The following is a 25,069-nucleotide window of genomic DNA, read 5'->3' as shown; positions in this document are numbered from 1 at the left end:
AAGAGAGGGAGAAAAAGAAAAAGAGAGAAAAAGTGAGAGAGAAAGGATAGAGTAGAGAAGAGAGAAGAGGGTAAAGAAGAGAAAATAGAGGGGATGACTGAAAAAAGAGAGAAATAAGAAGTAGATAAGAGAACAAAAAAAAATAGAGGAGAGAAAAAAGAAAAGAAAAAACAGAGCAGCATCGCTGGCCACCATGTGCTCAACCACCGCTAGCAGCGTCATTGCCACAATCGCTAGAAGCATCGTGAGCCACCACAAGTAAGCCTCCTTCCCTTTCCCTTTCTTTTTCGGGTCTTGCCATTGTTCACGTTGCAGGTGAACAGTGGAGAGACCCACTGTTTAAATGGACCAGCAGACCCGATCTAGTTCAAAAAAAAATATTTTCTTTTAAAAATTATAATTTTTTTGTGTATTTTTTTTATTTTTTTAGCTTAATATCGATCTGTATTTTACGTTGTAAAAATACAAATCCGATATGAAAATGCCTGGTTTTTGTTAAAACTTCAAAAAATACAAAAAATCTGAAAAAAGTTTAAAATATTTTTGTGCATACAGTCAATTGTCTCAAAGCTAAAACATCATATTGTGTTTTTCATACACCAGAAAAATTTAAAATATTTTTGTACATACAGTCAATTGTCTCAAAGCTAAAAAATCATATTGTGTTTTTCATACACCAGAAAAAGAAATTTTGACATGCATTTTGGCTTTAATAACCAGTTTATTAAAGTGAAAAGAACAATGACTAAAATTTCAAAAACAACAAAATTTTTATTTTTTTATATTTTAGTATCCGGGGTACGATATTACACGTAATACGTATTCCAGATATTGAATTATTTTTTTAGATGCTAGAATAGTTAGGTTTTATCATATTAAAATAAAAACCTCCTTAATTAGAAGGGCTTTTCTTAAATCCTAGACATACATGACCAACAGTTAGAAACCATAACCAAATCTTAGATTTTGATAAGATAACAAAATAATGCAGCTTATTTTAGGTAGAGCGTAGTTGGAGTGTCAATATATTTTTTTAAGCAATCAGTCTCCATACTCGATCTTTAAGATCAATTACGGTTTCTAGTGACCAAAATACTAGATGACGATTTCCATTTTATATTTTATTGATTAGAAACAAGAATTACTTGTTTCTTTATATTTGCTAGATAAGACTATTTATATTTTCTTAGAAGTGAACAACTGTTGCGATACTGTACATGTATATGTAGATTGATGTATATATCTTTACTTGAAACAATCTATATCTAACTTAAGAAATATTTAAAAAATATATAAAAAAATATTTAAACACATGTTAAGCATAACATACATGAAAAATTGCATGGCAATCATAAATTAGATATTTTCTGCATTTTATTTCGCCTCGTAAAACGAAGTTATAAACATAAATCTTTACATTATTTGTCTTATTATACACAAATAAGTTGTTATCTATCATTTTCTAATAATAATTAAAAAAAAGGAAAAGAAGTCATTAAGATTTTAGTGTAAGTGAGCTTTATTACTAGGTGGGGCTCATGGAAGCTGAACTAAAAATTGCCAAAATCAATTTTTTTCTATTTAAAAAAAATTTATGACTTGTATTTTTATTTTATTTTTTAATTAAAAATATGAAAAATAGTAATTTTTTTTGTTTTGGTTTTTATTTTATGAAAATAAAAATATAGGATGGAAATTGCTATTAATTATAACACCAAATAAAATGAGATGGTATTTTTTTTTTTATGGAATGAGATAGTATTTTTCTTTCCTATCATCCAATTTGATCATCAGCATTCTGACGTGGCGAAAATCAAGTGCACTGAAGATGCACACAACCGCATAAAAAGTAACATGAGGAACAGAAGTCCCAAAACCCTTACACGCTAGTTTAAAAATCCCCATTTTTTCCTCTTCAATCTTCCCTCCACTTCGTTTTGGAGCCACCACCACCACCACTCACCCGCAAAAAAAAAACTCGCTCTCAATGGCGACCGATCCAACTCAGTTGCACCAACTCAGTCTCCTTCTCGGACCTGATCCCACTCACTTCGAAACCCTAGTAACTCACCTTATGTCCTCTTCTAACGACCAACGATCCACAGCGGAGTTCCTCTTCAATCTATGCAAACAAAATCACCCCGACTCTCTCCTGCTCCGGCTCACTCAACTCCTCTCCTCCTCTTCCCTCCCCGATATCCGCGCCATGTCCGCCGTCCTCCTCCGGAAACACCTCACCTCTGCCACCGAAGACTCCTTCGTCTACCCCCAACTTACTGAGTCAACTCGGTCCACCATAAAAAACTCTCTCCTCTCCTCTCTCCAACACGAAACCACAAAATCCATCACCAGAAAGATAAACGACACAATCTCCGAACTCGCCGCCTCGGTTCTTCCCGATGGAGGCTGGCAGGAGTTGTTGCCGTTCATGTTCCAGTGTGTTACCGCTCAAAACAATCACAATCTCCAAGAATCAGCGCTTTTAATCTTCGCTCGATTGGCTCAATACATCGGCGAAGCCCTAATTCCCCACTTAGCTACACTTCACGGAGTGTTTTTAAATTGTTTAAATAATTCAACGAGCGGTGAAGTTAGAATCGCGGCTTTGAACGCGACAATCAATTTTATTCAGTGTTTAACAAACAATTCTGATCGTGAGAAGTTTCAAGATTTGTTGCCGTTGATGATGAGGACTTTGACCGAGGCGTTGAATGGAAATCAAGAGGCAACAGCACAAGAGGCGCTCGAATTGTTGATTGAATTGGCGGGAGGGGAACCACGGTTTTTGAAAAAGCAAATAATGGAGGTTGTAGGGTCCATGTTGCAAATTGCAGAGGCGGGGAGCTTGGAGGAGGGGACCAGGCATTTAGCTATTGAATTTGTGATTACTTTGGCGGAAGCAAGAGATCGAGCTCCGGGGATGATGAGGAAGTTGCCGCAATTTGTGCATAGGTTGTTTATGGTTTTGATGGGGCTGTTGTTGGATATTGATGATGACCCACAATGGCATGGTGCGGAGACTGATGATGAAGATTCGGGAGAGACCAGTAATTATGGGTTTGGGCAAGAGTGTTTGGATAGGTTGGCTATTGCCCTTGGTGGCAATACAGTCGTTCCTGTTGCTTCAGAGGTTTTCCCAGCATTTTTTACTGCTCCGGAGTGGCAGAAGCCTCATGCTGTGCTTATTGCTCTGGCACAAATTGCTGAGGGTTGCTCGAAGGTATAAATGCTATGGATTGTGGTAATGTGAATCGTCAATGAACGGTGTTTCTATTTCTTAAAATTTTTCATTAGTACAAATTCATTTACAGACTGCTAAAGGTTAAGCCACAATTAGATTGCCTGCCCCTTGACCTTGCTTAGATAGGCACAATTTCTTTTATTTTAGCTGCTTTCTTTCTGTGTAACCTTGATATTTTGAATATGCTTGAGAAATCTATAGGTTTTCCATATAACCCTGTTCTTTTTTCCCTTTCAACTTTCAAGTGTGTTCTTATAAAATAGTCACTGTTGATGCAGGTGATGATAAAGAACCTGGACCAGGTAGTCTCTATGGTTTTGAAATCATTCCAACATCCCCACCCCCGTGTGAGATGGGCTGCTATAAATGCAATTGGACAATTGTCTACAGACTTGGGCCCAGATTTGCAAATGAAGTATCACCAGCTAGTGCTGCCTGCTTTGGCTGGAGCCATGGATGATGTTCAAAATCCTCGAGTCCAGGTCTGAACACCTGTTACATATCGTGACCTTGATAATTGTTGCCAATTTACTATTCTTTGTAAAATTTTACACTAGGTAGTGTTATCACCATCCCAACATTATGCATCTAGTTTTCTGTCTGCAGTTTGAGTTGCTATTTTGTAATGAATATGGATGTAGTGATTGATGCATTTATATGTAACAAGGACATTGATCAATGTCTAATGGCACATGCATAGCATTATTTTTTAAATTTCGATACTGTAATTGTGCACTCAGATTCTCAGAAGTGTGTGTTATTGTCATTTTTTTTGCAGGCCCATGCCGCTTCTGCAGTGCTTAATTTCACTGAGAATTGCATGCCAGATATCCTTACACCATACTTGGATGGGGTTGTTAGCAAACTGCTCATACTCCTTCAGGTATATATGACTATTTCCCTCATTAACTTAACACCTGAACTTGTACAATTGTATGTCTTATCATCTAATGACAAAGGACAAATTGGATATATTGAATGTTGTCTATTAGAGAGTAATATAAAACTGTTTTAGTGCCTCGTCCAACAACTTAAGCTTTTGAGTTGAGATAGTTTTTTAACATGCTATGAGAGCCTTGTTGACATTACAAGTTCGAATCTCATCACCTTTATTATTTCTAATTAAAATTTTAATTTTAGTACAAAGTAGTGTAGATCTATGTAAATTTCAAGTCTGAAGAACTTTCAACTGAGGGGGTGTTAGACAAAGCCTTACTCAACAACTTAAGTTTCTGGGTTGAGATGGTTTGTTTGACATTGTCCAAATTTTGAAATCTCTTTCTTGGGCTTGCTCATGATACTTGGTCAACTCATTCAGTTAAAATTGCCTTTAAGTCTATTTTTAATCTCAAACTTGCTATATTATGATTGGTACTTTGATGCCGAGAGCTTATTAATTTTAAGCTGTTATTTTGTCTTGTTTGATATTTAAGATAGAAATACAAAGTCCTTTTGCATTTTCTTGTTGGATTTATTTTCTTCTTCGGCAGAATGGATTTGCCTTAATTTTTTTTTCAATAATATTTTTGTGCTAATTTGTATGTGCCATGTTGTTTGATATGCAATCCAGAATGGGAAGCAGATGGTTAAAGAAGGAGCCCTGACAGCTTTAGCGTCTGTCGCTGATTCATCACAGGTACCTCTTTTTTTATTTTGGTGTGTTGGGGTGAGGTGGGGTTAAAAAGACAGTTATTTGATGTATCCAATAAACTCAGCTCTATTTTTATATGATTCTATGTTGACATGGTTAGAACAGTTGGTTTGGGCCGTGTCTGACGGATTGATTTACTTTTTGTTCTCCTGTTATGTAGATGCATATGGTTCATTAGTCCATTGCAAAAAAATAGAGCCTGTTTTGTTTTGACATGATATATATTCTAACAGGAGCACTTCCAGAAATACTATGATGCTGTGATGCCTTACATAAAAGCTATATTGATCAATGCAAATGACAAGTCTAATCGCATGCTCCGTGCAAAATCTATGGAGTGCATTAGTCTGGTTGGGATGGCTGTGGGAAAGGATAAATTTAGAGACGATGCTAAGCAGGTAAACTATAACAGATGATGTGTTCTATACATAACTTCTTATTGTGGTGGCTGATGTTATTTAGCATTTTCTTGATTGAAATGTAGAGTTAGGAATACTTATATTAGTTGTGCAGGCCTGTTTGAGAGTGTGATTGCGGTTGCTTTTTAAAATGTTTTTTATGCTGAAATGCATCAAAATGATTTTTTTTATTTTTTAAAAATTATTTTTGAGATTAGCACATTAAAACGATCCAAAACATATAAAAAAATTAATTTTTAGAAAAACAATTGAATTTTTTGGGAATGTGGTTTGCACCGCGTTCCCAAACGTTCTAATTTGTTCCTCGCTTTTTTTCATTACCTTTTTTAAGCCAGTTTTCTTTTTTACTGAACATCACTGGATGTGCTTATATTTTCTTCCTTGCTTCTAGTGCTTATGGATTTATATCTATTTTTTTCTGCTGATACTTTGGATTGTCATTGCCATGACATTTTTTCAAGTTTCATAGAACAACAATGGTCTGAGTGTTTGTTGTTTCTGAAAGGTTATGGATGTCCTGATGTCTCTGCAAGGATCTCAAATGGAGGCAGATGACCATACAACAAGCTACATGTTACAAGTATGTTTTAACTATTAGGAACTAGCTCAGAACCTCAGACAATGCTGAATGTATGACTGTGATATATCTTGCTATCTGATTATTGTAAATCAAGGGGCAACTGATTATATATTTTTCAGGCCTGGGCCAGACTTTGCAAGTGCCTTGGACAGGATTTTCTTCCTTACATGAGTGTTGTCATGCCTTCTTTGCTTCATTCTGCCCAGCTTAAGCCTGATGTTACCATTACATCTGCAGATTCAGATGCTGATATTGATGATGTCGACGATGGCAGGTTTGCCTTTTGTTTCTGATGATCTTAAATAACAAAATTGGGGTTTCTAAGTAATTTCCTCTTATACCATGCTTCAAAAAAAAAAAAAAGAAGCTTTCTAAGTCCCACAATGAGTGACTGGCTTCCCTTTTTTCCTGTCTTAGTCTATTGTCAAAATTTAAAAGATTTTAGTGTTTTACTAAAAGGAAAAGCACTCATTAATTTGTCCATTAGATAAAGTGGAATATGAAAGAAGTAAATGTAAACATGGCTATGTGTCACCAGTGTAGGTGCTTTTTCTTAGATCCTGTTTAATCAAGCAGGACACTGTGACAGGGAGCAAGTTTTTCATCTTACTCTTTCAAACATTACCTTTAATTCTTTAAGGAAGTGGACTCAATGGATTGAAGTTTCTTACTGAGGTTGTTTTCCTATTGCAGCATTGAAACAATCACTCTTGGGGATAAAAGAATAGGGATCAGAACAAGTGTCCTGGAGGAAAAGGCTACAGCTTGTAACATGCTTTGCTGCTATGCTGATGAGTTGAAGGAAGGATTTTTCCCATGGATTGATCAGGTTAGTATTGTTTCAGACTTTTGGTGGTATCTCATTTTATGCTTTTATCAGTTTGCTACTAGCTAACCATGCATGAATAATGCAGGTTGCAACTACATTGGTTCCACTTCTTAAATTTCACTTTCATGAAGAAGTGAGGAAAGCAGCTGTGTCAGGTGATTGGCAGGCTTTTCTACCTTTGTAATAATCCATAACATATAGATTGTATCCATTTTTGGGAGCTTCTTCAAAACTATATATATTTTTTTGTTTTATCTTGTTCATAGCTATGCCGGAGCTGTTAGGTTCCGCTAAATTAGCTGTAGAGAAGGATCAATCTCAAGGGCGTAATGAGTCTTATATAAAGCAATTGTCAGACTATATAGTTCCAGCTTTGGTGGAGGCGTTACACAAGGTTGTATATTTGTTTGTGTCTCAACGCCTTAACGTCTTCATTGTGTCTGCATGTTTTACAGCGGTTGTTCACTATACTTTTTTGGATTTATGATGGGCGTAACTACAATAGTATTTTTGTGTCATTCAGGAGCCCGAGGTAGAAATTTGTGTGAGCATGTTGGACTCGTTGACTGAATGCATACAGGTATATGAGATTGATTTATAAGGTTGGGTGTCAATATATAGACCTTTTAACCAGCAATTACAGTTCCATTTTTTGTTGGGATTATTTTCTAATACCCTTATCACATCTATGGGCATTGGAATCTGGCTATGCCATTTTTAGTAGTGTAGGTTTCAGTCTCTCAGTGGACAATTTGCTGAGATGTGGGATCTTACTGCCAACAAGAGCTTATGGCTTGATTTTGATTTCTTTTAATGGGTGGCTTAAGTAATATTTACAGTTAGAAGTGTTCTAGACACTTATGACCAACCCATGCATTTACTTTTTGGCAATACATGTTTTCCATACATCCAGTGAAGATAAATTATTTGTGTTGCATATTTTTTTTATCTTATGCTATATTCTGGCTCATTTCCCAATGTTCTGATCTCACTTCTCATATTTCTTTTATGTCAATGGTTGTACTTTTTAATTTCTCGCCTTTTCAGATCTATGAAAATTAATTTTTCAGAAATGATATTTCCTTTTGAGCTGGAAAAAGTGTCAAATAGTTTCTTCAATCTAAGCAATTGTTATCCTGTCACGATAACCTTTGGTATTATATTTGATTATGATCTGGTGGAGAATAATTGTTGAATGAAAAGTGAAAATGGTTATTATATCTATGTTGCGGTAGGCATCATTTTGTAAGTTTGAATTTTGCTAATTTAGGATTTCTCTCCCTTAGGTGTCGGGAAAACTTTTAGATGAAAGCCAAGTAAGGTCCATTGTGGAGGAGATAAAGCAGGTCATCACAGCCAGCTCAGTTAGAAAACTGGAAAGAGTGGAGAGGATCAAAGCAGAGGACTTTGATGCTGAAGAAGGAGAGCTGCTTGAAGAAGAAAATGAGCTAGAAGAAGAACTTTTTGATCGGGTATAATGTTGAAATTTTGTGCATGGATCTTTGGCTTATCATTTAATGGGTTATTTTTTTGTATATATTTAAATTAAATGATTATTGTTTACTTTTATTTCTTTTCTTGTTGAAGGTTGGTGATTGCATGGGCACATTGATCAAAACCTTCAAGGCCTCTTTCTTGCCTTTCTTTGATGAGCTTTCACCTTACATAACACCTATGTGGGTAAGTTCTTTGATATTTACAAATATTATTCTTTTGTGTTTTGTTCCTTAAATTTTTAGGCTCAATTCTCATGCTGTCCTTTAAATTTAGCTTTTGCTGCTTCTATAACTGTGTTTCTTTAGGGCCTCTGTTCTGGTAGCTTTCCACTGCTTGAACATTTTCTTGCATGTGCTCGTCTTATTTTTCCCAGTTTTAAGTATGTCTGGATTGGATTTTTCCCTTCTCAATGATCTGTTGTATTTCCCTTGTGGGAGGAGGAAAAGGATGCTGTATATGGTTTGACGACTCAATAGTCATCCTGGCACGCAGGAAATTTTTTTTGTGGTTTTATTCTTTTGCTTGCACTAACCTTTCTTTCTCAAGTCCTTGAAAAGTTCAATATTGGATTACTTGACATGCACAGCTTTGGAGCTGTCTGGCAACTCCTATCAAGTGGTCTGGCCAATTGGATAAACCTGTCTGCAGTTCAATATAATTATGGACATAAAAATATTATAAGCATCTCATATATAGATTTAGCATGCACCTTTTGCCCCATAATGTTAATGGAATTTTTACTGCATCCTTTTAGCAAATGATGTTGGTAATTGGCCCTAACACAGTAAACATACTTTATTTAATTATGTTTGACAATACAAGGCATGCATGAGAAATCATGATCACCTCTGAAAAATCCTTTTATGTGGCCTTGTTAAATGGATTTTTTGATAATGCAGGGCAAGGATAAAACAGCAGAAGAGAGGAGAATTGCCATTTGTATATTTGATGATGTTGTGGAGCATTTTAAGGAAGCTGCTCTTAAGTGAGTATCACCCCTTCTGATACTTTGATTAAGCACTTCCTGTGTATTTATTCTTCATGTTGGTGGTACAGATATTATGATACTTACGTCCCTTTCTTACTAGAAGCCTGCAATGATGAAAACCCAGATGTTCGTCAGGTTTGTCCTGAGAAGTACCTCTATTATTTTGCTTCTCTAGTGAATGTGGGTTTTATTAAAAAAATGAATGCCATGTTTTTCAGGCAGCTGTTTATGGGATTGGAATTTGCGCAGAGCTTGGTGGAACTGTGTTTAAACCACTTGTTGGAGGTAGTTTATTAGTCACTTGCGTAATTGTCTCCTCTTGGAGTTGTTGCTTTCATCTTTTGTCAAGGGGAATCTTTGGTTGCATTTCTTTGCAGAGGCTCTTTCCCGGTTGAATGCTGTAATAAGTGATCCTAATGCACATCATTCAGACAATACAATGGCATATGATAATGCTGTTTCAGCTCTTGGAAAAATATGCGAGTTTCATCGGGATATCATAGATGCAGCACGGGTACTTATTTCTTTATATATGTAGGAAATGATACTCTCTTGCATGGTCTTCAAACATGTTCCTTGCACACAAAATACGAGTACATTTTGGTCTTATAATTATGCAAACAAGCTCTTAAATAGATAAGAAATTTTACCATATTTTATCATGTTTTTCCCATTGCAACTGTAGAAAATTATATTAAGTAATAAGTACATTTTGATCCTTTAATTTTAAAAATGTGCAATCACATTGTTGTTTATTTAAACTTGAAATAGGACATTAAGAACATAATGTGATGATATTATTTTTGGTTAACTTTCATATCAAACAAATGAGATGATAAATGAAAAATATGATGAAATGATAGTAAATGAAAATGATGAAAATACCTTAGGAGGCAGAATGAGATTTTTAAGGAAATAGTTTCCTGATAAATGCCTTTAAAAATGAAAATGAACTGAATACTCAACAAACAATATCTTGCATGCTAAACAAACAAGGTTTTTTTCTTGAACAAAAAATGAATTTATTACCTTTTCTTTTACGAAGTTAAATATTAGAAAATTATATTAGATTAGGGACTGTTTTAGTCGTAAAGGACTGTTGTGAAACTTGAATAAAGACAAAATCGACTAAAAGACAAGAACAAGATTCCAGTCCAATGGCTGAAATCAAGGGTGTAATGAGATGGTGTTATAGTTGCATGGTATTCAATCACGGTCTTATATATATATATATATATATATATAGGTGTGTGCTTGTGCTCAACATGCTTTGTCTGTTTGAGCAAACTGAATATAGATACATTATTGCTCAACCTGCTGTCTGCTCACAGTAATCAGTTAGCTTGCTATAGTGTTCCGGCTTCTGATCTCGTTAATGGCTTCTGATCTTGTTAATTTCTGGTTTATATAGTATATTTGGCCTGATTTTGATCATCTATCTTTTGTATCTTTTCTGTCTTTATGGCTTAAGTAGTTTTTTCATCTCATAAGAACATACTTGATTTGTAATTTATCCTCTTCCACTAGCCCATGGTGGCCTACAATGCTTTCTGCTTAGAGTTTGTCCTCCATCTCTATCCTCCTCCTGAAAAAGCTACAAACAATTTCATAGACGATTCTAGTGTCCTGCATGTTATCTTGGATTGCCAGATTTTATGTTACAGATGTACGACATTCTAAAGGTTTAGAAGTGTTTAGATTTGAATTGCAAGTTGGATTTTTGTTCTTGGAAGCAAATTTACCTTTCCTATGTGGAATGATGAATGCTTATGTGCATAAATTCATTTTCTACGTGTTAATATTAATTGCCTTTAGGACTATTTTGATTATTTCACCGGTTTGACTTTTCATTTTCCTGGTTTGCCCCTGTGATCTCTCTCCCCAGTGGTCTCTCACATGTTCTTTGTTTTGCAGATAGTTCCAGCTTGGTTGAGCTGCTTGCCAATAAAAAGCGATCTAATTGAAGCCAAGGTTGTGCATGATCAGCTTTGCTCAATGGTAGAAAGGTAAACCGTGGGACATGGAAAATGTTTGTAAAGCATGTTTTACCTAATTTATTGTTCTACCTCATACTTGGATTGGTTATATTTAAGTGCGCACAGATATATTCAAAAAGGGCCATTTCTTACAGGTCTGATAGAGAGCTTTTCGGGTCAAACAATCAATACCTTCCCAAAATAGTCCGTGTTTTTGCTGAGGTATAGTCTTTCTCTGTTCTACTTCCCTTTATCTCTTGCTTCTTGAAATTGAATGTTTCCATTGTTTAATTTCCTGTTTTAGTTTTCTCACGGCAACATTGTTGCTGTAGGTCATATGTGCAGGAAAAGAGTTGGCAACAGAGAAAACTGCTAGTCGAATGATTATTCTGTTGAGACAACTTCAGCAAATGCTACCACCTGCTACCCTAGCTTCAACTTGGTCGTCCTTAGAACCACAGCAGCAACTTGCCTTGCAATCTATTCTCTCTTCTTAGTTCGTTTGGAGTGTTGGGATTCACTATTATTTCCTAGCTGTATCTGTCATTCATTGGTCTTGCACCTCTTTGTTTTCTCTTTGAAGCAGCTGTGTGTCCGTCCCAAGTTCCTTCAGAATTGGTGTGTAACTTAATTGTTTTATGCGGAAGCTGCTGCATAAGTTCAGCAGGCGCGGTGCGTGGTAGATCTGCCATCCATCCTGGAAGCGGGAATTTCTGCCGAGGGGTCTTCATTTGTGGGAGAAAACAGAGTTTTGGCATAGAACGTGCATACGATGATTGCTATTGTTGGTTTTGTATAGGTGGCATTAAGAGAGTATTATAAACTTACAGGTCTGTGACTTCGAATTTCGTGTGGTCTTGAGGCTTGTCAGTGGGGCAATTCTTGTAACAGTTTTGGTGCTATACCTTTTTTTCTGGATATGAAGTGGATCAATGCAGGCCATGAAGATTGTTTGCTATAGAATGTATCTAAATATACCTTTTCAATAGAGGCTAAAAAATCTGCAGTTTTTCCTCTCTTCTGATACCAAGCTGACCTTGCTACCATGCATGATTTTTCTATCTCCCCCCCTCTGCATGAGAAGCCGCCTTGTTTTCACTGATTTCTTCATTAAAAAATCTTGATAGAACAAGCAATCTTCCAGGTTTTTGTAATTTCAATTTTAATACATGTGGTACTTGCCTACATACCAGCCTCCTGCCTCTTGTTGCTAACTCTTTGACTAGGTATTATGCAGATCTCGCTTGCGCGTTCCCATCACTCTCAAAAGTTTAGTGACCTGGAAACGCTTTCATGAGGGATTTGAAGCAACCTGGTGATTGTTCTTTACGAAACTTCTTAGGACGTGTACGGGTGAATGTTGTGCTCCGCCCTCATTCGATGATGCGAGCTGGCTGAATATCTTGTTTTGTGGTGGCGCAATGTCAAACAGTGGTAGTTGCCCTGCCGGTATTTGTGTTTTTTCCACCTCCAGTTTCAGTTCGGCATATTGGAAAAGAGTTGACTGGATGTTCTCGGTTTGGCCCTTCCTCGAGCAAATGCTACTTTCTTCAATATTGTCAACCATGGATTTTCTGGAAAAGTGAGTATTCGGCCGGAAGTGCTCCTGGTTTTTGTTTTTTGTGTAGAGGAGAATAAACTGTTGTTGGGAAATTATTACATAAATCTCAGATGTATGACTCCATTATCAATTGAATCAGAAACCCTTTTAATTTATCAATTTTGTCTCAAATGATAATAGATTCCATCTATTTCCATGTGCCGAATAATTCCTCCCCAATTAGGTTCCAAAATAAAACCCTAATGCATGTCACTTTAGTATCTTCTATCAGTTTACTTGTTGGAGCTTTATTTTGGCTTTTCTTTGTGAGAAATTAATGGAAATTAACAAGCACGTGAAAATTATATTTGGATGTTATCTTTTAACGGTCAACAATAATGCCTGAGCGAGTGTGGTTAAATTTTTGTTTTTTTAAATTAAATTTGTTTTAGAATTAATTTTTAATATTTTTAAATAATTTTAATAAACTAATATTAAAAATAATTTTTAAAAAGAGCCAATACCGTATAAAATTCATTAAGAAGTTTGGAAAAGTGAGAATTTGTCATCTAGTGCTATTGGTTTTTGTTTGTTGTAGGAGAAGAATAAACTGTTGCTGGGGTAGCGGGTATGATCAATGAGGCTGTTGCTAACGTTAAAAATTTAAAATACATTTAAATTCTTGGAAGGCTGACGTTTCTTGAAAAGTGAGGATTTGTAAGGGATTGCTATAACTTATTGTCGTCATGCTTGAACAAAGAATAAGGTTAGCTAGTTTATCTCGTATTAGGTGAAGAGACTCCATCAGCCTGATAGTTTCAAATGCTTCTGCTGTCTGCTGCTGATTTCTAAACCTAGTGTACCAAGAATCAAGAAAGAAGAGGTTCTTGTGAGTGAATGGAAAACAGAGAGAGACTTTCTATGATTTATTATAGACACCAACTTGCATTTTAGTATTCGTTTCCTCTTGAAAAAATCTCATTAATTTGGAGGTCAGTATCAAGAATTATAGTGATGGTCTCCCCAGGCATGAAAAAACCAAATGAAGAGGCATCTTTCAGTTCAGACAGCCCAGCATTTCTTTATATGGAAAATGAAAACCATTGAAAGCGACAATATTGTCTCAGCTCTCAGCTTTTTTTTTTTAAAATAATAATCTAATTGATTAATGCATGAAACAAGAAGGTTGTAATTACTATTCAACAACCTGCAGATTAAATTTTATTTTATTTTCTGCTACTAACTGTAGCACGACTGTTTTTTCGTTATCTTTCATGGCTGTTTGATCCAGAGTCTTCGTGGACGATGACAAAATTATGCACGCACTGAAATTCATATAGCTTAACCTATCAGTCAGGCCAGAAAATTGTAACAGAAGGGTACTATGATACTGATATTAATATTAAAACCCTTTTGACGCTTTCCTGGTCATGGCTAGCTCTAATTCTGTGATGGTGCAGTGGTGGACAAGGATGATCAGCAGAATTCTTGGCTTCATTCGTAGGATTTTGCCGAGTAATTAAGCAGCCCCAACTTCCCAAGAGCAAAGGTGTCAAATTATCCAAAGCACTGATCAGTAGACATTTTAGCACAGAAGTGCTGATCCCTGCATGCATTCTTGGGCACTAACACTGTTACCTATGAAGGAGCCAGCAGTTTTTAATTAAACTTAGTTAAGAACATGAAGATATACATATCATCCTTGGATAGTCAATACCAAATTCTGATCTAGTCATAACCAAGCTATAACAAGTGGAGTATGTAAATGATAAATGTGAACAAAATAGATAACTAAGAATCTCTGAATTTTATAATGCAAAGCATATTGTTTTTTTCTGGTGATGCAAGGGAGAGTAGGTTAGAACCAAAGCGGCGTGCACGATAAGACATTCCTTGTCTGCTTAGCGCTTGACTGAGTCCATGCCCTCAATTTCTCTTCTCTTAAGCCATGGTTAAGACCGTAGTTTTTGGGGTCATCTGGAAGATCATTTTGGTGCCTCCAAGTGGCACCATTCTGGCCCTCATGACCCTCTCGTCACATTTTGACCTAGTCATAAAGATACAAGCCAAAGGGCTTGAGATGGATAATATACTAATTACAAAGGTTCTGTCATGTTGCATGCTCTTCTCTGTTTTTTTTTTTTAAAAAAAAAGAGGTGGTTGGGTTAAAACATGTTTCATGATGTTACATTTTCATACAAATTTGCTTCAACTTTTTTAAGTTTCATGCTGATGCTAACCATGACAATGAATCTGGCTGGCAATCTTACTGGTTGTAAATTCAGCACCCTAATCCCAGGAGAAACCAGTCATTTTTGCACCAGTCAAAGTTCTAGGAAGAAATAATTCTCCTTTGATAGATAGCTTGTCTTCAATGAAAAATGACAGTGCCTGAAGGTTACAAACACTAAGGACAACTCTCCTAAGACCTTGATTTAAGCAACAGCTCGAACATTTAAAAAACCTGAAGGCATCCTTTCAAGTTTGAACCGTATAAATATCTCCATTGAAAACCAAACGGGGACATGTAAACAAGGCTCTCCACGCTTCCTTTGAAGTCAGTACAACAGCTATTTCTTTTTGTCATCTCTTCTTTAAATCAAACCAACGTCTCTTTCCAATCCGACCTCTTAGTCCTATCTTGTTGCCTGGATAGATTTGGAATGGAAATTCATTTCCAGCAACAAAAGCAGCATAAAAATGGAAGCATTCCAGTTAGCAAAGCAAGCAAATTCAAGGGGAGAGGTAGGCCAAAAAGCAACAGCAACAAGTTTGTTGGTGTTAGGCAAAGAACTTCTGGTAGATGGGTGGCTGAGATCAAAGACACAACACAAAAGATAAGGATGTGGCTAGGAACCTTTGAGACAGCTGAAGAAGCTGCACGAGCTTACGATGAAGCTGCTTGCCTGCTTCGTGGATCCAACACCCGAACCAACTTCATCACTCATGTGTCCTTGGATTCTCCTCTTGCTTCCCGGATTCGAAATCTCCTCAACAACAAAAGGAGAGACAAACAACAACATAGTGAAGAAGAAACTGCGGAAGCCTCTACTCCACCAACTAGTACCATCACTACCACTAGTACTATCACCACTAGCAGCAGCAGCAGTTCTGGCATGAGTGATAATTACTCCAGTTCAATTCATGAAACGGATCACTTGTTTGATGATGCATATAAACCCGATTTGAGCAATTGCATTGAGGAATTCCAGTTGGGTTCTTCTCAGTCTGATCTTTCACGGGGTATTGGACCTGCATTCGATCGGTTTTCATATGCACAGGAAGTACTGGATTTTCCAAAAAGTGTGGTACTACCCGAGGCAAGTGACTCGGAATTCTCAGAATTTGATAGGATGAAGGTGGAGAGACAGATATCAGCATCTCTATACGCAATTAATGGGGTTCAAGAGTACATGGAAGCCGTCTATGATCCTATTGAAGCTTTATGGGATCTTCCACCACTATAATCATTGCAGAATTTGGTGGTTTTAATGAACATAGAATCCCCTTTTCTTTCTTTTCTTCCCCTAGTTCTGCTTTCACTTTAGCCTTGCTTGTTAAGTTACAAAGACAAAAATACCAGCTAGAGATGAAGTTGAAATCTTGTTTTTTTTCTTAAAAAAAAATATTTGTTATGCTGTTTTTCAAAATGCTAAAAGCAGAATACACGGAGAAGTGATCCTGCTGTTTTTGGAACGTCAGAAAATCATCGATGAATGACAAGTCGAAGCAATCATGGCGATTAAAATATACCTTTTGTTGTCCATGGTAACCTCTCCTTTTCGTTGGAGTAGATATAGATATCATCAATGTTTGTAGTCATTGAAAAGCATATCTCAACCTCTACCAGCTCAGACAGGGAGCTCTGGGGCCCTCCACCCAACAACTATCCAGATAAGTTGCAGTGTCTTCTAATGTGTAATCCTTGGATTACTCAGGCTATCCTCCATTTTAATCTGTATATTGAAATCTTTGATTATGGCATTAGTAATTTCTTACTTGTCAGCAAAGTTTTGATCATTTCGCTCCAGGCATGTCTATCTTTCACATAGATCTGAACCACCTTCCTCCATTCTATTTATGAACTTGCTAGTCACTTTGAAGCATCTCAATGATCTTTGATATTGATAGCTATTCCTCATAGAAATTGGTATTCTGCGAATCAAAGGGATATTGCATAATGCAATGCTAAACACCTCATGCTCGCTACAAAAGAGCGGGGCATATAAAAATGCGACGACAGAATTTCCTGCGAGTAACCTATTTCAGGGAAGTTAAATTCCGATCTGCTTAACTGGCCTAATTCAACATAACATCCATGTCTTTTGTATGTTCACTTGTTGACCTTGCTGAAGTATTTGTGAATTACAAGGTTTTCCCCCTCTAAGGCATGCTCCACAAGCAGTGGCCGCACTCCAGTTTTTTTGGAGGAGCTCAAACTGATGGAAATCTTAAGTTCCAGAAAACACTGCTTTGAGTATAGAAAAAACAGATACTAAAGAGCAGAGTTGAGTATAAAAAGATAAATACTTTTAATTAATTTAGAATATCTATTTAAAGACTTACAAATAACACTTGAAATGAATAAAAAACTCTCAATAACCTTAAGAGATTATTAGTCTTCTAATACCAGATTCTACAGCAAATCCTACGGCAGAATCTGATATGAAAACAATTATATTAAAATTCAAATAATTGACTGCACTTAACTCTATCTTCTATCTTCAGGGCAGATTCTTATAGATAAATTCTAACACAAACTATGTTCAAAAACATCTTAATTAGACATTAGGCAGTGGATTTTGATAAAGGTTACTCCAGCTTGCCAGGAGCCTTCAGCCTAGGATTTAAGATACCTGTTATAAAAAAATACCTGCCACTTTTTCTAACAAAAAATTAGATCATTGTTCAACGTTGCGTTGTGGTTCATATGAAAGTTTTTTAAATATAAAAAAAATATATAGGAATTGGTAATATTTTTTTAGTAGAAGAAATTTAAATTATATAGAGGTTGATATGATATGAATTCATCAGCTTGACGGATTTAAATACAAACAAAATGATTGGAAAAAAAATAGTTTGATTAAAAAAATTCAATGAAATATTTTTTTTAAATTATTAAGATAACAACATATTAAATTTACTTTGATCAACTTGGATTAACATAATTAAATCCATAATTATGGTCATGAGATTATGATAACAACACAAAAAATAAATCAAAACAAATTATAAAGTCTAATTTTCAACCAATCGAGTTATAAAAACAAGATAACCCCAACTAATCGAGTTATAAAAACAAGATAACCCCATATAAAGAAAATCAAAATAAATTATAAAATTTAATTGTCAATTAACTCAATTTTAAATGATGAAATTGAAAAAAATCAATAAAAAATATAGATATAAAAAACCAAGCTGAGTCGACTGAGTTAATACATCAAACTTGTGACTCAGATCGTGAGATCAAAATAACCTTATAAAAATTAAACTGAAAAACTATCCAAGTTTTCCTAGATTAACTAACAAATTTGGAACTAGAATTATGAGGTTGAGATAACATTATAAAAAACAAGTTAAAATAAATTATAAAATATAATTTTTAATTAATTAAACGTTGAAAGTTAAAATTAAAAGGAAAATCAATTTTTTAAAAATGACCTGAGTAAACTCGAGTTAACCTGTCAGACTCATGACTCGCGTTATAAGACTAATAACTTCATAGAAAGCAAACCAAAGCAAGAAAAATTATAAAGTCTAATTTTCAATTAATAAAATGTTAAAAAATATAATTAAAAAAAAAACTCAAATCAATCAAGTAAACCTATCAAATTAATGACCATGATCAAGAGGTTAAAATAATCATATAAAAAATAAATTAAATAACGAATCTCGATCTAAAAATACAAAATGTTATCAAAAGATAAAATTGAAATTGAAAAAAAAATCATAGTACTTTATTAAAGTGAATAAAAAAACAACTCATTTAAACAAAAAAATCAATGTTTTTTTATTTAAAAAAATCAAAAACAGAATAAAAAACAAAGCATTATTAAAGGTATTAAACTAAATAGTATTTTATAAGATGTCTCGTAATAAAAGCATCAACTCTTAGTATTTTGTTAATAATTAGACCTAGAACCCTTTCTTTCCGTGTGATATAACATTTGAAATGATTATTAAAAAGAAAAATAATATATCAAATCAAATTAATTGATGGCCGTTTAATTAGTGGAACAGAAATAAACTATTTATTCTTATTATGATTGTATAAATTCGGATTAATGCATGAAATTTATAACTTTTTAATAAATATGATTCTAACAAGTTAACTTGATTAAATAATATGTTTTTTTTATCCTTTTTTTAATTGAATCTTAATTAAATTTTAATTGATCTATCATTGGATTAAATCTGAAACTAAATCACAGAATTATATATAAATTAAAAATAAAATTTAAAAATATGTCATATTATATCAATATTGATTAATCTAAATTAACATATTAAATTTACAATTCAGGTCATAGATATAATACCAATTAGATAACATATTTGGTCAATATGTATTTTTTGTTTTTCATACCTTATTTTCTTTCAGATTAGATCTTAATCAGGTTTTAATTATTTATTTGTTGGATGTGAATTAAGATTAAATTGAAGGTATATAAAAAAATTAAAGACTAAATAAATAAAAATTACATCCATAACCATATTGAATTCACATAAAAAAATTTAAAATCTGACCAGTTGAATAACTTCCTCTATAATTACTTTTAAATTTTAATTGATTATGCTACTGGGAGTAACATAATTAATTGATTGAATTGTCTTAATTACACTATCTTAGTAGCGCAAACAATTAAACTGTGCTAAATCTACAAAAATTTCCTTGAGAAATATATTTTTTCAAAACAAATGAGTCACTTGTTGCAATCAAATATATATATATATATATAAGAATTTTGACCTCCTTTTTACTCGCACAACAGCTCCCAAAATCATAAAAAAAAAAAATATATTCTTGTATCGTGCTGTTTGCCTTTGACACTTCTTGTTTTATTTATCAAAAACCTCAGTTCGGAAAAGATTAGCCGATTCAGGTATTTGGTTTAATGGATTTGGTTCAACTAAGGGCAAGCCTAGCAAGGCCTGGATAGCTCAATGAAAAAGCAAGGATTCAAATGCATCGAGAAGTTAAAAAATGGAGCACTTCCTCCAACAATCAAGTACTGCAGAAACAGGGATTCATTGTATCACTCCAACATCCTCTCTTACATGCACGAGACATACGGATTCAAGAGATGTGCATTTTCATCATCATCATCTTCTCCTTGTTGACTTTCTTATAGCATTTCTTAGTTCTTACAGGCAATCGTATCAATTGACGCCTCTAAGATATGATGGCCGTTTCTGGTGTAATGCCATGATGCTGTGTGCAACCTTGTTTTACTTTTCATCTAATCCAAAATTTGTAGATACACGAATAAATATCCTCATAAAAGCTTTTATCTAAATCATGTTGTCTATGCATACCAAGATTTCCTACTGGGAGATGAACTTCAACGTATAAATGCATATGACGAGGATTTGTTGATAGCACATGTTTCATTTCAGAGAATGAAAATGATACAGTTTTTAAGATCGTACCTCCAAAAGCACTCAACAAGAACAGAAGCAACACAGAATGGAGAGACAATTCACAGATACTGACATGGATAATAATGATGATTGTACACGTCTAGACAGACACACATGAATGAGACGAGATTAGACATACAGCTGCTTTTTCCTCGTAAAATCTTATCTTAGTAATCTTCCTCCTCACCTTCCTCATCACCACCTTCTGCTCCGACTTCCTCATAGTCTTTCTCAAGAGCAGCAAGGTCTTCACGAGCTTCTGAGAATTCACCTTCCTCCATGCCTTCGCCCACATACCAGTGGACAAATGCTCGCTTGGAGTACATGAGATCAAACTTGTGGTCAATTCTGGAGAAGACCTCAGCTACTGCTGTGTTGTTGCTTATCATGCAAACTGCACGCTGCACTTTAGCAAGATCACCTCCAGGTACCACTGTTGGTGGTTGGTAGTTGATACCGCACTTGAAACCAGTTGGGCACCTGAAGTATCCATACATTAAACAATCAGATCCCAAGAAAAAAAAATCAAAGAAATTTTTTAACCTGGTTCAAATCCTTCACTGAAAATCAAATGTGTTTACTAGACTAAGTTTGGTGAACCTGTATGTCAGTTATAGGGAACAATGATCCTTGTGTCACAATATCAAAGTTACAGGCTACCCAAATAGATCCTAGAAAAACAGCAACCCACTAGTACTTGAAAGTAAGGTTTGTGTCATCTTGATCAGTCTAACATCTGTTAAGGTAATGGTCTTAATTTGTCAAGTTAGATGAAGAGGAATTCTCTTGTGTGTGCCAGCAAACTTTGAATTGAAACTATTAATTTAACAAAATAAAAATATGATAGAACCATGTTCAATTAACGTGTACAAACAACCCTTGATTACCTAACCAATAGCAATCAAAACGCTATTTTCTTGACTGTTAATACATACCTGAAACATAGTTTAAATATATCATGCCACTGCTTTTGAAAGAAAAAATTTCTAAATGATATAACGCAAGAGTGCATTTAGGATCTCAAAAATCTGTCATGACATTTCATCAGTTTCTTGAATTGTGTCCAAATCTTTTGAACGCCATTTCAAGATGGTGTGTTTGCATCTGAAATGCTAAAATGTGAACAGAACAATTCAGACTCCATTACATAAGATGAAAACGATATTGTAGAGAGAATTGATCAGAATTAATTCTCTCTAGTAAAACAAATGGATATGAACTCACCAGTCTACAAATTGAACTGTCCTCTTTGTCTTAATGGTGGAAACGGCAGAATTAACATCCTTTGGTACAACATCTCCACGATACATGAGACAGCAAGCCATGTATTTTCCATGCCTTGGATCACATTTGGCCATCATACTTGAGGGTTCAAACACAGCACTTGTGATCTCAGGAACTGAAAGCTGCTCATGGTAAGCCTTCGCAGCTGAGATCACTGGGGCATAAGATGAAAGCATGAAATGGATTCGGGGATATGGAACAAGATTAGTTTGAAACTCTGTGATGTCCACATTAATGGCCCCATCAAACCTCAAGGAAGTTGTCAAAGATGAGATAATTTGGGAAATCAAACGATTCAAATTGGTGTATGTTGGTCTTTCAATGTCTAAAGATCTCCTGCAGATGTCATAAATAGCTTCATTGTCCAAAAGCACAGCAACATCTGTGTGTTCAAGGAGAGAGTGAGTGGAGAGAACACTGTTGTAAGGTTCCACGACAGCAGTAGAAACCTGCACTATGAGGAAAATCTATTATAAGAGAGCTTTTTAACAATAGGTCAAGCACTGAAAGAGCATTTAGCCTAAAGCTATAGCAGAAATAACTTTTTGTTTGTTCTGTTACAGGCTTCAACAGAAGGAACTACAGAGAACAGCTTTTAGCATAAGCATTGACACCCAGAATATTGTGTTGTTGATGAGGGAGCCTATCAGAACAATTGACCAGAACTATAGATTTCTGTGCTCAGACTTTGGACATTGGTAATTTCATCGATTCTTTCAGAGAACTTTTCTTAAGCTTCTTGTGCAAAGAAGAAAACTAATTTATCTATGATTACAACCACAAGCTTGTCCACAAACATCCAGCAGAAGAATGATTCCTGGAATTGTTTTGAATTTTACAATTAGCAGAAAAGGATTTCTACAATTTACCTCTCCAATGATTTCTAATAATTATTTGAAGGAAATACCTGAGGAGAAGGATAAATAGTGAAGCCAAGTTTCGACTTCTTTCCATAATCCACAGACAAGCGTTCCAAAAGTAGAGAGCCCAAACCAGAACCAGTGCCACCGCCAACAGCATTAAATACCAAAAAGCCTTGCAAGCCAGTGCAATTGTCAGCCAATTTCCTCACGCGGTCAAGGCATAGTTCAACAATTTCCCTTCCCACTGCAGTATTAAAACACCAATGCGGCAATTTTGTCAATGTCAACAACGAAAATGAACTAAACATTTAACTGTGCATTGCTAATGCTTTTTTCATATACCTGTATAATGTCCCCTGGCAAAGTTATTAGCAGCATCTTCCTTGCCAGACATAAGTTGCTCGGGGTGAAAAAGCTGTCTGTAAGTCCCAGTTCTGACTTCATCAATGACAGAGGGTTCAAGATCAACAAATATAGCTCTTGGCACATGCTTGCCTAAACCAGTTTCGCTGAAGAAGGTATTGAAAGAATCATGTTCCACTCCGACTGAGGTGTCACTGCAACAGGATATAGAACAGTCTAATCAATTTTAAAAATTGGGCGCCCTCCAGAAATAGTAAATATGGAAAAGTAAGATCCAGTTGCTCTCTACCAAAATTATGAATGGAATATCATCAAAAAAAAAAAAAACTTTGCACAACCAGAATGGCATGGTTCTCTAACCTAGAGATTTACCATCGACGGTTTAATTATCTACCATGACATATTTGAAAATGAGATTCTGCTTCTTTTATTGGCCTATTAACTTCTGATTTCATATACTTCCAACCCCTTTTTGGAAAGCATGTATCTCAACTCCTCAATTAATCAAGATTTTTGAATTCCACGGCCTTTACATAGTTTACCTCATGGAAACAGCAACTATCTTTTCTTTTTTCTTTTTGTCTAATTCAATCATGCAGAAATATACATTAAAACAAAATTCATCTTTTATTCCGAATGCAAAATCACCAAAACACAAGAAGAAAAAAACTCCCAACACAGCAAACTATTCTGATCCGTTAAACTCGATGAAATTAAAGATGATTGCCTTGATTTAAAATCATAACACAAATTACCCACACAACGTAAAAATGGATGACAAGAAGAAGAAACAAATATTGAAAGACAAAATGATCCCATGAATTAAAATAATTAATGGACCACAAACAAACATTGATTTCACAGAAAAACATAAACAACATTAAATTACCTAGGCATCGTTCCATCTGGCTGTATTCCATGTTCAAGACAATAAAGTTCCCAACAAGAATTCCCGACCTGAATTCCTGCCTGTCCAATATGTATGCTTATTATCTCCCTCATAATTTCTTCCTTCCTCTTCTTCTCTCTCGAAACAATGATTATAATGGAGATGAAAGAAAGGAGAAATGAAGAGATTTCTCCTTTCTGCTCTTTTGTGTCGCTAAATAAAAAGGTCGTTCATTTATTAATTAAAAAGTTAGTTGATTTAGTAATTAAAGAAGATTCTCAACTGCCAGTTATATGGCGCCAACTGTATGGCGCTGGCTTCTTTTGCTAGCTCGGCTGTTGCCTGTCTATTACTGTGGCTCACGTGATGCTCAAAATATATGATGGGATTACATAATTAATTTCTTACAATTTTTTAAGTTTTTTTTTAAAAAAGACTATCACCCTTAAAAAAAAAAACGCTGTTGGTAATATATATATATATATACATTTTTTAATAAAACATTCCTACCAACAACGTTTTATATTAAAATAATTAATTATTTATTTTTTAAAAAAATAAAATTAAGTTAAATAGAGTTTCTAAAAACCTTAAACATGTTTTTTAATTGTAGAAAAGATTAACTGTTTTTTTAAATAGATTTTGTATTTAACCAATGATTTAATTTTTATTTTTTTTTAAATCAAATCCTACTTCATAAGAAACATTTGCAATTAAGAATCCCAGTCTAGATAAGGTTTTTCTCTTGGTTATTTTTTTTTAATTGAAAAATTAAAACTGTTGATATATATATAAAACTTGTATGCAAAAAAAATACAGCACATGCATATTTATGTCATTTGAAAGGTGGCAGATTTTAAAAAAAGCACCATATTTCAGTTCATCTGGCTGTGCATGCAAGTTATCAATAATTCAAACAATCCGATTTAAATCTTTATTGTGCTTGATTTCACACAAGGTGAATTTGTGCAAATATCCAGGAGAATAACACAAAATTGTATGCAGAAAATTGAAGGATATATTTAATGGAGTACGTTTAAGATTGCAAACCTTTATGGATGCACTAATTCGGACACTATATTATTGGCTATTAGCATATTTAAAAAAAAAATTGTAAATTAACACAAATACAAAAAAATCAAATAGTTAGAAAATGTGATATTTATAACTTATTGCTGAAAGACATCTATGATACAATTACAACATTATAAGTATTCTTAAAAAGATATTAATAAGCACCCAAGATACCGGCCCAGCGATGGAATGGCGTCTTGCGCCTTCTGCTGTCACGGGTTCGAGCCTTGGAGT

General features: G+C 34.7%; 3 protein-coding genes across 3 annotated transcripts; 2 read left to right on the top strand and 1 right to left on the bottom strand.

Annotated features, from left to right (window-relative positions):
* The first annotated feature begins 1,865 nt into the window (after positions 1–1,865).
* LOC105132527 (importin-5-like) lies at positions 1,866–12,211 on the top strand. Its single transcript, XM_011036091.1, has 20 exons — positions 1,866–3,220; positions 3,520–3,723; positions 4,020–4,124; positions 4,812–4,877; positions 5,126–5,290; positions 5,817–5,891; positions 6,011–6,165; positions 6,585–6,720; positions 6,806–6,875; positions 6,987–7,114; positions 7,244–7,300; positions 8,007–8,192; positions 8,308–8,400; positions 9,117–9,202; positions 9,274–9,340; positions 9,424–9,490; positions 9,583–9,719; positions 11,120–11,211; positions 11,337–11,403; positions 11,514–12,211. The coding sequence occupies exons 1-20, from the start codon at positions 1,988–1,990 to the stop codon at positions 11,676–11,678; spliced, it is 3,354 nt and encodes a 1,117-aa protein (XP_011034393.1). The 5' UTR covers positions 1,866–1,987; the 3' UTR covers positions 11,679–12,211.
* Positions 12,212–14,876: 2,665 nt separating this feature from the next.
* On the top strand, positions 14,877–16,741 carry LOC105132526 (ethylene-responsive transcription factor RAP2-11-like). The gene has a single exon (XM_011036090.1). It carries the CDS (start codon positions 15,385–15,387, stop codon positions 16,186–16,188), a length of 804 nt encoding a protein of 267 aa, XP_011034392.1. The 5' UTR covers positions 14,877–15,384; the 3' UTR covers positions 16,189–16,741.
* Positions 16,742–20,305: 3,564 nt separating this feature from the next.
* On the bottom strand, positions 20,306–23,996 carry LOC105132525 (tubulin alpha-3 chain). The gene is made up of 5 exons (XM_011036089.1): positions 23,762–23,996; positions 22,852–23,066; positions 22,554–22,753; positions 21,587–22,095; positions 20,306–20,842 (listed from the first exon to the last, which is right to left on the bottom strand). Exons 1-5 carry the CDS (start codon positions 23,872–23,874, stop codon positions 20,530–20,532), a joined length of 1,350 nt encoding a protein of 449 aa, XP_011034391.1. The 5' UTR covers positions 23,875–23,996; the 3' UTR covers positions 20,306–20,529.
* Between the last annotated feature and the right edge of the window lie 1,073 nt (positions 23,997–25,069).

This window comes from Populus euphratica, unplaced genomic scaffold (genome assembly GCF_000495115.2).
Source record: "Populus euphratica unplaced genomic scaffold, PopEup_1.0 scaffold27.1, whole genome shotgun sequence".
Taxonomy (NCBI): domain Eukaryota; kingdom Viridiplantae; phylum Streptophyta; class Magnoliopsida; order Malpighiales; family Salicaceae; genus Populus; species Populus euphratica.
Note: the sequence above shows the minus strand (reverse complement) of the source record. Positions and strands in the feature narration are given on the sequence as shown.